The 15,257-nt window shown below is 36.6% G+C and overlaps 2 protein-coding genes across 2 annotated transcripts; one reads left to right on the top strand and one right to left on the bottom strand.

Moving 5' to 3' along the window:
- Window positions 1-918: 918 nt before the first annotated feature.
- Window positions 919-4,260, bottom strand: LOC133722832 (protein FAR1-RELATED SEQUENCE 5-like). Its single transcript, XM_062149696.1, has 3 exons — window positions 4,127-4,260; window positions 3,949-4,015; window positions 919-2,405 (listed from the first exon to the last, which is right to left on the bottom strand). The coding sequence occupies exon 3, from the start codon at window positions 2,401-2,403 to the stop codon at window positions 919-921; it is 1,485 nt and encodes a 494-aa protein (XP_062005680.1). The 5' UTR covers window positions 2,404-2,405; window positions 3,949-4,015; window positions 4,127-4,260.
- Window positions 4,261-10,026: 5,766 nt separating this feature from the next.
- LOC133722831 (zinc finger protein ZAT1-like) lies at window positions 10,027-14,823 on the top strand. The gene is made up of 2 exons (XM_062149695.1): window positions 10,027-10,737; window positions 14,058-14,823. The coding sequence occupies exons 1-2, from the start codon at window positions 10,222-10,224 to the stop codon at window positions 14,529-14,531; spliced, it is 990 nt and encodes a 329-aa protein (XP_062005679.1). The 5' UTR covers window positions 10,027-10,221; the 3' UTR covers window positions 14,532-14,823.
- Window positions 14,824-15,257: the final 434 nt, after the last annotated feature.

The raw sequence follows: 15,257 nt of genomic DNA, 5'->3' as shown, positions 1-15,257 counted from the left end.
TTTGTGTGTCCATAGTTTTTGCACCAACTACACTGTCTAGATTTTTTAATACTTGTGGTCTTTTGGGTGCCTTTGGTCCTCACCTTGATTGGATCTTTTATAATATTACTGCAGTGCTCTGGAGTAACAATTTTTTCTTTCTCTTGCTTTCACAAGTCTGATAGTATGGGCTCTAGTCTGATGAATTCTCTGTTCAAGATGTCCGTGCCCTCCTTTGTTTTCGATGCAAGAAAACATAGTTTACTTCCAAAACAATTTAAATCGCCGTACCTGCACGATATATGATTTATTATTTATTGTTCATCATACTATAACAAGACATCAGTTAAGATTTACAAACAAGCCTAAAACTAATCATAATGTGTTGTCAAAAAAAGAAAAGAAAAGTAAGTGACATTGTTAATGTAAAACAAGAAGAATTATTGAATATAATTAAATGAAGTATGTACCTGGCAAATTCTATAGCTTCATTAGGGACGTTGTCTTCATGAACTAATATTTGCATATCAGATTTTGCAGACTTCGTCCACCTCTTCATTAATAAGGATGAAGGAATCTCATTCATACGCTCATGTTTCATAATGTTAAATATATGACAACATGGAATGCCTTCGCATTCAAACAGCTTACATGAACACTCCATACGAGGATTGTTTTCATCAGGATAGTAAACTGTCATGTACTCAATCTCTTGCTTGTTGTCATTGTAACTAGATGTAAAGTATACACGACTTGAACCAAACACCATAGTTCGAGATTTTATTAAATCGCCGACCCCATCAATCTCGTTACGTACATGCTCAAACATACTATCAGTGAACATAGTACCTGCATGATGTTCCATGTTAAAAAAAAAAAAAAAAAAAAGGACATGAATAAAGTTATGTGTCCTAAAATCTTTAAGTAGATGCTAAATCTTCAAGTGAAAATAATACCTGCATGATCTTCCAATTTTCGAAGTGAAGAAGTAAGGACATGACTAGAGTTATTGGACTTAAAATCCTCTTCCACAACCTTGTTCCTAAGCCGTAACAATGCCCTATCAAGTGCCGGAATAAGTTCAAATAATTTCACACCGTTTATCAGATAACCCTTCATATAGCTGTTCATACCCTCACATCTCTGAGTGCTTCTCATACGGGCAAAAAATTGGCCACTAATAAATGCCTCTGCCCATATTTGCCTCTTTTCATACATCATCTTAACCCAATCCTTATTGTGGAGATCATGTGTGTTAACCATAGCATTCCAGCGTTTTTCAAAACCATCTGGAGTGACTTCATCCCACATACAACGTCTAAATTCAGAAAAGACACTGTTCTTACGCAGGTGCCTCCGGGCATTCTTTGCTATGTGCCATGTACACAGACGATGAGGACAACCAGGGAGTACCACTTCAATAGCCCTTCGCATTGCTTCATCCCCATCAGTCAAAACAGCAACAGGCCTTTTGTTATTCATAGACGATATAAAGGTCTCCAAAACCCATGTGTAAGTCTCAATCGTTTCATCCATGAGTAATGCAAAACCAAAAACTGTGGTCGATAAATGATTGTTTGAACCAACAAACAACACTAACGGCTTCTCATAAGGATTGGTTTTGTAGGTACTATCAAACACCAAGACATCTCCAAAACAAGTATAATCCACTAGAGAATTAGAGTCTCTCCAAAACATATTCGCCAACCTGTTATCTTCATCTATGCTAAACTTGCAGTAGAAATGCGAGTCTGTGGCAACTTTGCCTCTCATATATGCAAGTGCAGCTTCTGCATCACCCTCAAGTAAAATTTCTCGGCGTCTTGAATCTAACTTGTTGTACAAGTCCTTCATAATAAACCCGACATTCTTAAAACCTCCTGATCTATCAACAATGTATTCATATGTATGACAAGGCTTAACAGACACTCTCTGCATAGATGTGGCCAGTGCTAAATGATGATCTTCAACTGATCTGTGTGATCGAAGAAGATGCGACTCATGTGCTTGTGCAAGCTGATGTGAGTGGTTCGTTATGAAATCATCAACAATATAGGCATTAATATTCGAACGGTACCTTACTTTGAACAAGCATGGACAACTGAATCTTGTTTCTTTTTTTGGCCTGCGAACTCTTTTCTTGTTACTCATGTACTCTTCTCTTCTTTTCCCTTGAGCAGAACAAACCAATCGCAATGAAGTGACTCTCCCTGTTGTGCGTATACTTAATCTCTTGTAGTCGTTTCTAACATCAAAACCCATGGCCTTTGCATAAGCATTGTAAAAGGACTCAGCTTCCTCCACAGTATTAAACTCCTGCCCTTTAAGATCTTCTGTAGACAACTTATCATACCGAACTCCCTTATATTGCATTTCATTACAGTCACTTCCATTACACATTGAAGATTCATACGATCCATCCATGCCTAAAATAAAATAAAATAAATTACAGAGATTGAGATTACAAACTAATATGCAACATATAATTAGATGGATTATCTATATCAAATTGAAACCTGTAGGATTATTAAAACAAAATTACTGTACTGGGAACAATATGTACGTACATAGTAGATCAATTTAAGGAAGAAACAGGGTTTGGGATTTGTAAAATGGAGTCTTTTGGGTGTTTTGGAATGTGGAGTAGATGATGCTGAAACAAAAGCTAGTTCCTCGTTTATATGGAAGATCAAAGTAAAAAGATTTTAGTTTATTGTCTCCTTCCATGACAATAAATGAATCAGCAGCTAGGCCTTTTTTTTTTTCTTTCTATTTTCAATAATGTTTACATTGGTTCAACTCAAGTGGGATGAGAATAACAAAAAAGATGCCTCAGTTTCCACCTGCAAGCCAACAAATAAGGTGCACCCAGATTTCATATTTAATCTTGAATATCCAAAAGAATTTTTACCTTCAGATTGGACTACAATACATGCTCAAACTATTAATCGATAACAGTTACTTTCTATGTAGAAAAGCAGAAAATTGTCCTCAGTGCTGCTGTATCTTTAGTAGTTCAAGTCATCAAACATAACCTATAAACCCAAATCCGGAAACCTTTATTAGTCGATCTGGTACCATTGTCTTCTTAATTTCTTTTCAAATTTGAAACAACTCTCATTAAACTTTGCATATAAGCAGGGTGGTGAGACAATTACACCAAAGGAAGTGGAAATGGGTGGTTTTTGGAAGTCCAAAGGATCAACACCTGACACCTATAACACCAGTGCTGCATGATGACGCATATGAAAAAAAATTCTCGTTGTTTTTCACTACATCTACCGGATCTGTTTTCGAATATCAAATACCAAAACAATCATGTGAGTGCGGATTGAAAATAGTTAATTACTAAAAACTTTCTGTATCATGCACACTGAGGACAACTTTCCCTTATTAAATCTGACAAAGTTTTGTTGTTGACAAGTTTTCCACCTGTATTGTTGTTCAAGAATCTACCACATAACTACCCCTGCATACTGTATTGTTTTTCAAGCACCAAAAACCTATATAACACACTTAGTCATGAACTTCTAAATTCCACCTAAATAGAGGCCCCGAATATGATAATAATCATGAATCTTGGTGCAGCTACAAGATTGATGGCCTACTCATATATGTGTCAGAGACTAAATTAAGTAAAAGCATGATTAACCCACTCATCATTCTTCACCGTCTTTGCCGCAGGAGATTATAGAACAGAACAAGGCAAACTTAACCAACATTACAAGTAGAAGTAAGAACTAGAATAGAACACAAAGTTCAATCAAAACTGACAATGATGAGAAGAAGCAATCTGGTAGTGTCACAATGATAAGCTTTATAGCCATTCATTAATGGGACAGAGAGCTCAATTAAGTGTGGTATACAACTCCTGTCAATTTCATGTGCAACGCTCAACCTCAACGATTTGAAGATAAAGTACAAAAAACAAAAGAACAAAAAAAACAAAAAAGAAGAAGAAAAACTTACGAACGCTCTTCCTTCTTCTTCTCCTTTTCTCCTCGATCTTCACTTTGTTCCCCGTGGTCCTTCAATCCTAGTTAATATTGCACATCATCATCCAATTCAAATCACACAAAATATCATCTCCACGTCATCCAATTTATATGAAACAAAAAGGAGAGGACAATCAGTTCTATTTCTATACCTAGTTGTGGTGTTTACTTGAAACAGAAAGGAGAGGACAGCTACACAGGCTAACGGGACAATTCTCGTTTTGTACGTACAAGAACAAAACTGGACTGAGTTTCTTCCTCTTTTCTTCGTCTTCTCTTCTCTTTTTCAATTTAGGGTTTTCTAAATTTTTTTTTTTTGATATGTAATTGGGAATCTTAAAAAACAAAAAAAAAAAAAAAGTAGATACAGGTTACCTGGTAAGCAGGTTACCACTATTGAATATTCCAAACCGTCAGATATATTCAACTTTTAATTAAATCCAACGGTCTAAAATATTCAAAAAACTTGATGTATGGCATACGTCAACATATACTAGAATTTTCCCAAAGGAGGATATCCGCTAGCTCTACGTATTTGAATGTATAATTAGTAGGTCTATTTCTATGTACCACTGTGAGTACTACCACTATCTTCTTGTCTGTCTATGTCCTTAAATGGCAGCGGAAGGGTATGTAACGGCCTATTCTGGCTTGAGATTAATGATGTTATCGGCCCTCGGGCTAATTAAAAAAAAAAAAAAAAATTTAGATTATGAAATATAATTAATGATTATTCAACCAAAAGTAAAACTAAATTTGTAATTTAAGAGAATGGTTGTCAAGTCTGTTACATCCGCCAAATTCTTACTTAGCTGAAACATTAATATTTCATTAATAATTTTTTTAATTAAAAATAAAAACATAATTAACGATTATGCATGGTTCTCAAGTCTGTTGCATATCTATCAAATTATTATTTAGCAAAGAAAACATCAACATATCTGAAGAGTCATAATATGATATAAAATAACCATTACTTGGTAAAAATTCAAGAAATTGCATGGACACCAAAAAAAAAAAATCTTTGTAAAAAAAGATATATAAAAAATTTAGGAAAATCGTGAAGAAAACAAACTGGCTAATATTTTCAAGTTTTGTCAATTGGAATACCATTTGGAAAATCAAGTTTTACCAATAGTGAGTTCATGGCAGGAAAAAGTTTGTATAAAAATAAGGATTGACATGGTTTAGCATGTTTAGACATGCTAGGGGATTACCTTCTGAATTCCGTGTATCATTTTAAAATTGACATATGCCATGAGCTTAATATTCGTAGAGCAATGACTTTTAGATTATACTTGAACTTGTGGAAAACTGAAATATCGAACATATTATTTTATATAAATTTTCTTGCTTTTCGACTTTGAAAAATCATAAAAAAAAAAGTCAGATATCTTGGTATTTCATCAATTGAAACACATTCGAAAGATCATAGTTTAGCAATTTGAGATTAAGAAACATGAAAATTTGAATAAAATTGAGCCTTTGCATGGTTTGGCACATTAAAAGGTATCATGGGCAACTGTGAAATGCAATGGTATGCAGAAACATGTTAAAATTTGTTAACAATATTTTTTCTCAAAATTTCCATATACTAGCTATAAGCCCATCATTTGTACCGCATGATTTTTAGAACGTATTCTAATTGACAGAACAACAAAGCCTCGAACAAATTTTATTTTTCTTTTACTTTGAAAAATTGTAAAAAAAAATTTGCGTCATGATTTTTTAGTTCATTCAGTTCGAGAAGCGTTTGAAAAGCATTATTTGAGGGTGGTAAAATTTTTGTGAGAAAATAAGAACATGAACTATAGTCCACAATTTTGAGTAAAAATTATGGTCTTGGAGAAGTTTTTTTTTTTTTTTTTTTTTTTTTTTTTTGAGAAAATTGTGTTTATTTTTTTATAGTTTTTAAAAAATTTATATTTATTTTTCATCTTGAGAATAAATAAATAATTCTGTAATTTTATAAATTACTAATTAGAACATGTGTAACAGGTTAATTCTAAAAAATAAATTAAATTCTTAGAATGACTAATGGTTAACGTTATGTCATATTACATGAAGCATCAATACATCAAGTATATAGGTGAATTTTTGTTTGGAACAACCCCTTTATGTTCTTAGATAATTATTAACAATCTAAATGTGGTACACGTTGAAGTTAGTAAAAAGGATGAAAGTACTCTTTTATGAAATCCAATTTACGTAATTGTTACGAAGACAAACTATTCAAGGCAAAGTACCTGTGTTAAGTACACCAAGTCGGCTACTCCGGAGGAGGCCGTGGTGAGCCTGGTTGGGGGCGGAGAAGCACTCCAGGATCCCTACTTTTATCTGTGTGGCCAGCTGCTAGCTCTAAAACATCATGTGGCGGTCCCATCGTTTGCGGCGGCGATTTCAGGAGTGTAGAGGCTTAAGGAACGGGTTTTGATTCGTGAAGAGAAGTAGGGGTCTTTGTGTTTCAATTCAAGGCATAGGAGGAGAAGGACCGTGTCCTTCACGGTGTTCCTTGGTTCTTCAGCAGTTCCATGCTTGTTTTGTACGACTACGACGGCATTGGATCAGTGGAGGCAGTCCCCCTTCAATCCTTGCAACTCTGGGTACCGGTGACGGGGCTTCGGGTTGCTACGCGCAACGAGCGAGCTCTAACTCTAATCGGGAATGATCTGGGGGCCTTGGTGAAGATAGACACGGCGGCATTAAAGCGGAAGGATCCAGTCCAACGGATCCTGGTTGTCCATGATGTGCGTCGGCGGATTTGGGCACGACGTACGTACTGCTTCTCACCGGAGGTTTCTCTTATGCTAGAATTCAGGTATGAGAAATGTCATGGCATATGCCCGGAGTGTGGGTGGTTTGGTCATGGTGGTGGTGCTTGTGACAAGGGGCTGCTGCCGGTGCCTTTGTCAGTGTCGCTGGTGCCAAATGTGGGGGCGCTGCAGCTGGACCCGGGATTAGGTTCCCTAGCCTCGGAGGAGGCAATGAAGGTTGGGCCGGAGGAGGAACCGGCGGCTGCTGCAAGTTTCGAGGCCCTGGGTTTTTCGGCGGGCAACCCTAATTTTAAATTGGGGTTGACCGCGGGGCTAGAGTTGACCAGGCTAAGCGTTGGGCTGGGTAAGGCTGTTGGGCCCAAATCTGGAGATGGGCTCGTTTATGAGGCTATTGGGCTGGTGGAGAAGGACATTGATGGGCCTGATGCTGCAAACTCAAATGTTTTGGGGGTGCGCAAATGGTGCCATGGTGAATGGCGTATGGAGAAGAGGCCAAAACCTAGCTTGGCTATAATACCTAGTGAGTTCCATCTTGGAGAGCTTGTGGAGGTTCCGGTTATTGTTGGGAAGACTTCGAAGAAAAGGGGTCGGCCAATGGGTCATCGAAACAAGCCTAAGTCTCGAGATGGAGTGTTGGAAAGCAAGAAGAGCAACCTGATGCCGAGACTGTTGGATGCTGAAGAGCCTGAGGCAGGTACTAACTACGACCCCACGAGGGAGGAGAAGGTACATGCTTAGGGTTGCAACAAAACAAGACATTCTGGACTCGAGTCTTTGAAGCAGGGGTAAATTCTATAAGCTTTTTCTAAGACGTTTCTAGTTGATGTTTGTACCACAATTGCGTGCTTGGCAGATTAGACTAGATGAATATTTTTTCCTTAGAGAGCGAGATTACTCTTACTTTTATTAGGCTTGTTGTTCAGCGAACGTCCCTTTAGATATTAATGAGTTTAGTTGTGGCTTAGATAGGTTATCCGGTTTGTCCCGGAATTCTTATGTAAGTTCTGTTAGACTCTGGCCTGTCTATTATGGATTGATTATTAATAAAATCAACCCTATTAAAAAAAAAAAAAAAAAAAACTTATTCAAGGCAAGAAGGCCAAAATTGCAATATGACTAAACATATAAATCAAAACATACAAGCGCCACTGTCTTTAATTAAACTAAACTTAAATTTTGGGCATGATATGTGCTAAATTGTGGTCATGAAAATAACCAAGTACGTGAACATGATTATCGGTGAACTTTAAGGATGTGCATGATTAAAAGCAAGAGAGAGTGGGTGGGGATTAAACATAAAAAACAAAGTGCGTTAACAAGATTTGCCTGACCTATTTTTTTCGGGTTTTTTGCACCAACAGTGTCTGCAGACTTGAGTGACTGACAATATGATATCCGAACTTATAAAGTTATCAAAGTAATACCTAGACTCAATTTTTCCTATCAACGTTGTACCTATGTCAATTTTTCATAACGTCGCCGTCAATTTGACCACGTGCGAAGCACGTGACTGATTAAATGAGGCAAAAAAGACTCATTTGTCCTTAATTTTTTGTTTTTTTTAGAATACTCAATTTGTTAAATTTTCTTTCTCCTATTCATCATCCTCTTCCTTGAAACAGATCAAATCCAATTATCCATTATTGTACTTTGCCGAGCACTTTTTGATTTCATCTCCCATCAAATTCAACATCTTGCAATTCCCACATCGAGTAGTTCTTCCATCTCCATCTCCTATTGAGATGTTAGTTCAAATTGTGATTAATAATGGCGCGAATGAGTTTCTTTCAAATGGGTTTCTTCCAAATTGAAGCTCAATCCCATCACCAATCTCTCTTCTCTCGAAAGCCTACCTCACTGTCTCCTCCACAGTACTACATCGTCAATTTCTCAGTCTATTTGGTTCTTGGTAGTTCCCAGATCTTCCATTTCTCTTCCAAAATGGGTGTCAAGATTTTGCTGGGATTTCTTTTCTTTTTGTTCTTTTCGCCTTTTTGCTGGGTTTAAGAAGATGAACATGAAGAATTGCTATGTTCAAACTGGTTGTTGTCACTGAGGTGGGAGTGGTGGTGGAGGAAAGGTATACTAGTTTCCAGTGGTCAATTCAAGTTGTATGCTAGAAGGGGATTCACCCAGTGGTCTTTGATATGGATGCAACCAAATGAAAAATGTGATGTTTATGCTTCATGTGGTGCTTTTAATACCTGCAGTAACACACATGATTTGTATCTTTGCGGTTGCTTGTAAGGATTTGAACCGAAAGTTGCTGAAGATTGGAAACTAGAAGACCACTCAGAAGGTTGTGTGAGAAATATTGCTCCTTTTAACTACAGCGATGAAAGCAAGCTGGATTTGGAGATGGAGTTTTGGGAGGAGAGAGATTACCAGTTAGCATTGTTTAGTGGGTATCCAAATCCAAATGAAATTTGAATTAGCTTTGGTATATTCCTGAAGAATTCAAATCCAAATTCTAAAAGATGAAGAAGATCATAATGAATAGGTTTCTTTGAATTTCATGATCAGATTAGTTTTAATGGGGATAATATCCAATTGAATTGGGATTCTTTTGTTGTTGTTGTTGTTTTTTTTTTTTTTTTTTTGAGAATGTATTGGATTGGCAGATTGGGATTTTGGTTAATTGAACAAAGTAAAAATAAAAATTTATTCAGCTTTTATTTTTAATATAATAATTTATTCTATTTGTATTTTAAATTTTAAATTTTAAATTTATTCATTTAGAGTTTTATGGAGTGGAAAAGTCATTTTTGCCCTCACTTCGCGACTCACGTGGTCAAGATTGACGGCGCCGTTACGGAAAATTGACGTAGATACATCGTTGATAGGAAAAATTGAGTCTGGGTATTCCTTTAATAACTTTATAAGTTCGGGTATCATATTGTCAGTTACCAAAGTCTCCAGACACTGTTGGTGCGAAAAACCTATATTTTTCCATAAGTAAGTAAACATGGATGGTATTGGACCGTAAGTGACATGACATATTACAGTTCAAAAGGCGTGAAACATAGAACTTAGAAATGTAGCAAAACGCACATGGAAAACGTACAAGTTATAAAGGAATGAAAAGATAAAATATAAAAAAAGGAGGTAATTAGTACTTGCTCTAAAATATAATCCTGAGCTAATATTCAACAACTTGAAGGTCGGGTCCTTGCATGCGATTATGAATTGTGCCTGGATGAAAGTTACGGCTGCTAATCGAGGCAGCTAGCAATCTGGACGAGAGATGGGAAAGCCTGTGTAGTAGTCTGTTGATTATTTGCACGTGTAATCCATATGACCAAGTCATCTCGTGGACTTAAGGTCAAACCTTTCATCACCCAAAAACCACTTTCGTGGACATATAATACAGCCACCTTAGTCAAAAACCCTCTATATAAGACACTTCAAGCCTTTCATTTTTTGTATATCTCCATTCTGCAAAATATTTCTTTGCTTAATCTGCTTATATAGCCATGAAGAGAACTAGAGAAGAGGTTGTTGGTGTAAACATGGAAAAAGTTCTTATGCTACTATCGTGTAGGTTAGAAACCAAGTTCAAAAGATGTTCATCTTCCTCAAACTATGTGTTCGAGTGCAAAACCTGCAACCGCCAATTCCCATCGTTCCAAGCTCTTGGTGGCCACAGAGCAAGCCACAGGAAGCCAAGAACGTTAACAAGCTGCGATCAAGACCCAAAAAGTGAGACCAAATTGGTGCAAGGCAAGCCAAAAAAACACGAGTGCTCTGTATGTGGGTTGGAGTTTAGTTCGGGACAAGCTTTGGGGGGTCATATGAGAAGGCACAGAAAGATGAACGCCCGATTTTATTCTTCAGTTCCTTCTGCTGTTGCTTCGAAGATTCCAGTGCTGTTGAGGTCGAATAGTAAGAGGGTGATGTGTTTGGACATGGACCTGAACTTGACGCCTTTAGAGAATGACTTGAAGTTGCTGTTTGGGAATATGCCACCAAAAATTGATACTTTGATTTCTTAGATAATGCCTTTAGAGAATGACGCCTTTAGTCTGCTTTAACCAATTAACTGATCATCGTTGTATTCATTCTTTTATTTATTTATTGTAAATTTGTCATTGAATTAAATTAATAAACTTATCATTTCTTTCTTTAATTACCACAAAGATCTACATACAGAAAAAGCTTCAGTTTGCCAAAAGGATGCACGGCAAACGTGTTGCCGACATTATTATTCTGTAAATTATTGTTCTGCGTGAGTGCATGAGTGCATGACCCTGCTAATTACAGTTATATTAATTAACACAGTAGGTGACCCGTCATTATCCTTTAAGCCATGTGTAGCAGTTTGTGTTTGACTCTTCTTGATGAGAGGTCCATTCAAATATATACAGACAGTCCTGATCACATGCTCAGCAACTGACCATGTGATCAGGATCGTATATACAGAACACCTAAAACCTTCTTAATTAATAATTACTAATTAGCCTTCTTCCAAAGTTCACTATTAGATCTAGATCTTTTTTTAATATTTTTTTTAGGGGTTATTAGATCTAGAATTAAAAACATATAAAACAACTTAATTTAACTACTTTATAATGTCTCTTTTTTCATAATAAAGCTATGTAAACCACTTTTTCGTATTTCATCTAGATCGATCTCACTTTTATTATGTGGCAAGAAATTAACTTATCAAATGTTTCATTAAATAATGTGCACGGCTATGCATGCCATTTGAACTCCCACCTAAAAGTAAAATTTATGTGAGATGTAAAAAGATGGTTTACCCAATATTACTCTTATTTTCATGAAATCTCATCATTAGCCAGATATACCGGACACTAGCTTGTGAGGGGTTTGGATTGACATTTTAATTTTTTTTAATCATTATTCCATTTAATAGATCATCCACGAAGGATATAATACCGGTCGAGGCATTTTTTATGTTTGTGTTTTTCTAGTTGGTGGTTAAGTGATGACAAACCACATTTAGCTCGTTCGGGTTTGTCTAGTCTATGCTAGTAGAAGCTCTTCTAGGAGTCTTTGTAGAAATACTTGGTTTAAACGTATCACATTTGCGTGCTAGGAGTTTAGAGTCAGATAGAATAGATTGCCTACAAGACGAGGAGAATTTGTTAGCATAGACTACTCTATGCTGATATTGTCTAAACAGAATAATCGCTTATTGTACGTACTATTTTTTTTTCGATAAGCAAAGAAAATTACAGCGAAGAACCCCTAAAACAACCTAAACCATGAAAGTCAAAATTAAAAGCATGAAGGACAAAAAGAGGAAGGCCATGATGCCAGCTGGCTATGTCTGTGTCGTGACCTAAATATGCAAGACCATCTGCAACAAAGTTCGCCTCACGCCAAACGTGCTTGAATTCAATGTCCGAGAAATGAGAAACCAACATTTTGATATCAAAAACTAGCATATGAATCTTCCAAGGAACTTGATCTTATTGTTAACACAGTCGATCAAGGTCTTTGAATCGCCTTCAACTTTAATTTTTGACATACCATGAAGAACAGCAGCCTGTAGACCTGCTCTGATCGAGAGCCATAGCTTCAGCTACGAGGACATTAGAATGACCTAGTCTCTTACAAGAGGCTAGGATAGGAATACCTTAATCATTCCGGATAATAAAACCTACAGCACCTTGTTTGTTATATATGTCGCACAAAACCATCAAAGTTGAGTTTATACGTACTATTCTTATCTATGAAATAAGGTCATACAATTAGTATGAATTCTTTAATTCAAAGATTAAATAACCCCATTATGCGGACACATGGATCAAGAGTTCAAGACCCAACAGAAAAAGGCCCCACTATCACCTAGTCCGCACCGAAAACACATCGATCAGAACCCACTCCATTAGCAACAACAAAATACCCGCCACCATGACCCAGAACAAAGGAAAACCAGTGAGGAAATTACTTGGCAGAGCAAACACCAAAGCTGCCGAACAAACAATTTTCCGAAGTTCTCTGCCAAGCACTACCAGAAAACTTATGGCTGCAGGAGAAAGAATCCAATAGTCTCCCAGCAAAAACCACCAGGATCGAGTAATCCAAAGAGAAGGAAGGAAACCGAACACCCAACATAGAGACGTACGGCTGATATTTTTGGCAGAAACACTCGCATAGTCGCATTGTTCGATATCCAAATTAGCACATATAATTTCCCAACTGCGATATCCCTTCTATCGCCAGATATAAACTTTCCCAATCATCTAAAAGCATAAGCCATAAGGTGAGTTAGCGCAGTATGACTGTATGATATATGTTAAGCCAAAATTACTGTATTAATTAACATATAAGAACTACTGCAAGGAGTAGATAGCTAGCTATGAAGTAGACACCCATCATCCCTCGCTTCATTCATCACTGCCTGGATTAACTGAGAAGGCTTGGAGAAGAATGCTACAAATAACGTATCTTTCAAATTAATAAATTTCACGCATGCATGCACATGACGATCATCAAACCATGCACACATCAAAATAATCAAGTCAACATGACATGCTCACATGCCTGACCTATCTTTCATGATCATAACCAACTTACTTATAATCACAAATTGGGTAGAATTCTGAAAATAAAATTAACATGCATAGTAGTAGCTATTATTAGTGACATTACAATTCACAATATGTGAACACAGTCGCGGAACCAGTCTATCAACATTATAATGATCAATAAAATTAATTGTTGCAAAATTTTCATGCACTGTTGTATAAATTTTTCAAAGATTCCAAAGGTTTAAGTGATTTTCAATTGGATAGGGTCCGATGGCCCCTTTGGCCCATGGTACAGAGCTGCTCCCCTGTGTGAACAATATATTCTTAGAAGTCAGAACTTTGAAATCTTACAATAAGGCACATGGAAAACAAGTTTTGAGAACTTTGATTGGATTTCTTAAATCTCATTTTAAGAAAAGATAAAAATATAAATAAAAAAAATAGCTAATACTTACTCTTTGAATCCTGAGCTAATACTCAACGTACAACTTCCTTGCATGCGATAACTTGCCAGGATGAAATTTGGAGGCGAGTGCTGATCGAGGCAGCAAACCGGACGAGAGAAGAGTAAGATATTATAATAGTCTTTTGATTATTTACACGTGTAATCCAACATATGTCAAAGTCAATTTTTGGACTTGAGTTCAAACATTTGAATATTTGATCACCCAAAAACCCTATTATAAAATAAGACAATATAGCCACTCCAGTCCATATCCCTATATATATATATAAGACACTCGAAGGCTTTCATTTCTTGTATATCTTCATTCTGCATATTACCTCTTTTCTCAATCTGCTTAACCATGAAGAGAACGAGAGAAGAGCTTGTTGGTGTAGACATGGCAAACATTCTTATGCTACTATCATGTAGGTTAGAGACCAACTTCAAAAAATGCTCATCTTCCCCAAACCACGTGTTCGAGTGCAAAACCTGCAAACGTCAATTCCCGTCTTTCCAAGCTCTTGGTGGTCACAGAGCAAGCCACAAGAGGCCGAGAACGTTAATGGGTAGCGATCAAGATCCGAAAAGTGAGACCGAATCGGGGAAAGGCAAGACGCAAAAGCGCGAGTGCTCCATATGCGGGCTGGAGTTTAGTTCGGGGCAAGCGTTGGGGGGTCATATGAGAAGGCATAGAATGACGAATGCTGGGTCTAGTTCTCCAGTTCCTGCAGCTGCTGCAGTTGCTGGTGCCTCGAAGATTCCGATGCTAATGAGGTCGAATAGTAAAAGGGTGATGTTTTTGGACATGGATCTCAACCTGACGCGCGCCTTCAGAGAATGACTTAAAGTTGTTGTTTGGGAATTGGGAATATGGCACCAAATGCTGATACTTCGATTTCTTAGTTTGTTGTAATGGTCACCAAATGATCATCATTTTTTTTTCGGTCGTGAACTTACTTCATTAAACAGCCCGAAAGGGCCAAATGATCATCGTTGTACTCATTCTTTTATTTAATTTATGTAGATTATATTAGTTGGATGTACTTGCCATTTTTCGTTCTTCTTGTAATGATTATCACAAGCATATTGTTTGTTGAAAGTAACAATTCTTCTGTAAAACGGTGACGCAATTATCAAAGTTATAGCAAATGCCTACAAAACTTTTCTACTTTTTTTATGAATTTTTTTTCTAATAAAAAGTAAAAATTAATAAAGTTTGTTGACATTATTTCCTCAGACCAAAGTTTGCTTATAATATTATACCTTGTTTCTCTAATAACTCAATTGGTAACTTCATACCCTAAAAATTTCCAACATTGCAATCCTTCGATACATTCCTACAATGTGTAGCACACAAAAACTTCATCCGGTGGTAACTTTTTAAATTTATATTCTTGCGTTGAATTTCTAACTTTTCTCAACCGTACCTTATCTCCTCACCTAGCAAATTTTACTTTTAATTTCTATTTTCTACTTTAACTTTCCCCAATAACTCAATTGATAACCAATTTCATTGCAATTTGCAAAGCAGAAACAAAATTTTCTCAACCTTAATTCCTCACCTAGC

This window comes from Rosa rugosa, chromosome 7, assembly GCF_958449725.1.
Source record: "Rosa rugosa chromosome 7, drRosRugo1.1, whole genome shotgun sequence".
Taxonomy (NCBI): domain Eukaryota; kingdom Viridiplantae; phylum Streptophyta; class Magnoliopsida; order Rosales; family Rosaceae; genus Rosa; species Rosa rugosa.
Note: the sequence above shows the minus strand (reverse complement) of the source record. Positions and strands in the feature narration are given on the sequence as shown.

Bases quoted from the DNA above. Each gene is read 5' to 3' on its own strand.
- LOC133722832 (XM_062149696.1), bottom strand. From the start codon at position 2,403: ATGGATGGATCGTATGAATCTTCAATGTGTAATGGAAGTGACTGTAAT.
- LOC133722831 (XM_062149695.1), top strand. From the start codon at position 10,222: ATGAAGAGAACTAGAGAAGAGGTTGTTGGTGTAAACATGGAAAAAGTT. The intron at 10,738-14,057 runs TAGATAATGCCT...TTAACCATGAAG, and splicing joins AAATTGATACTTTGATTTCT to AGAACGAGAGAAGAGCTTGT.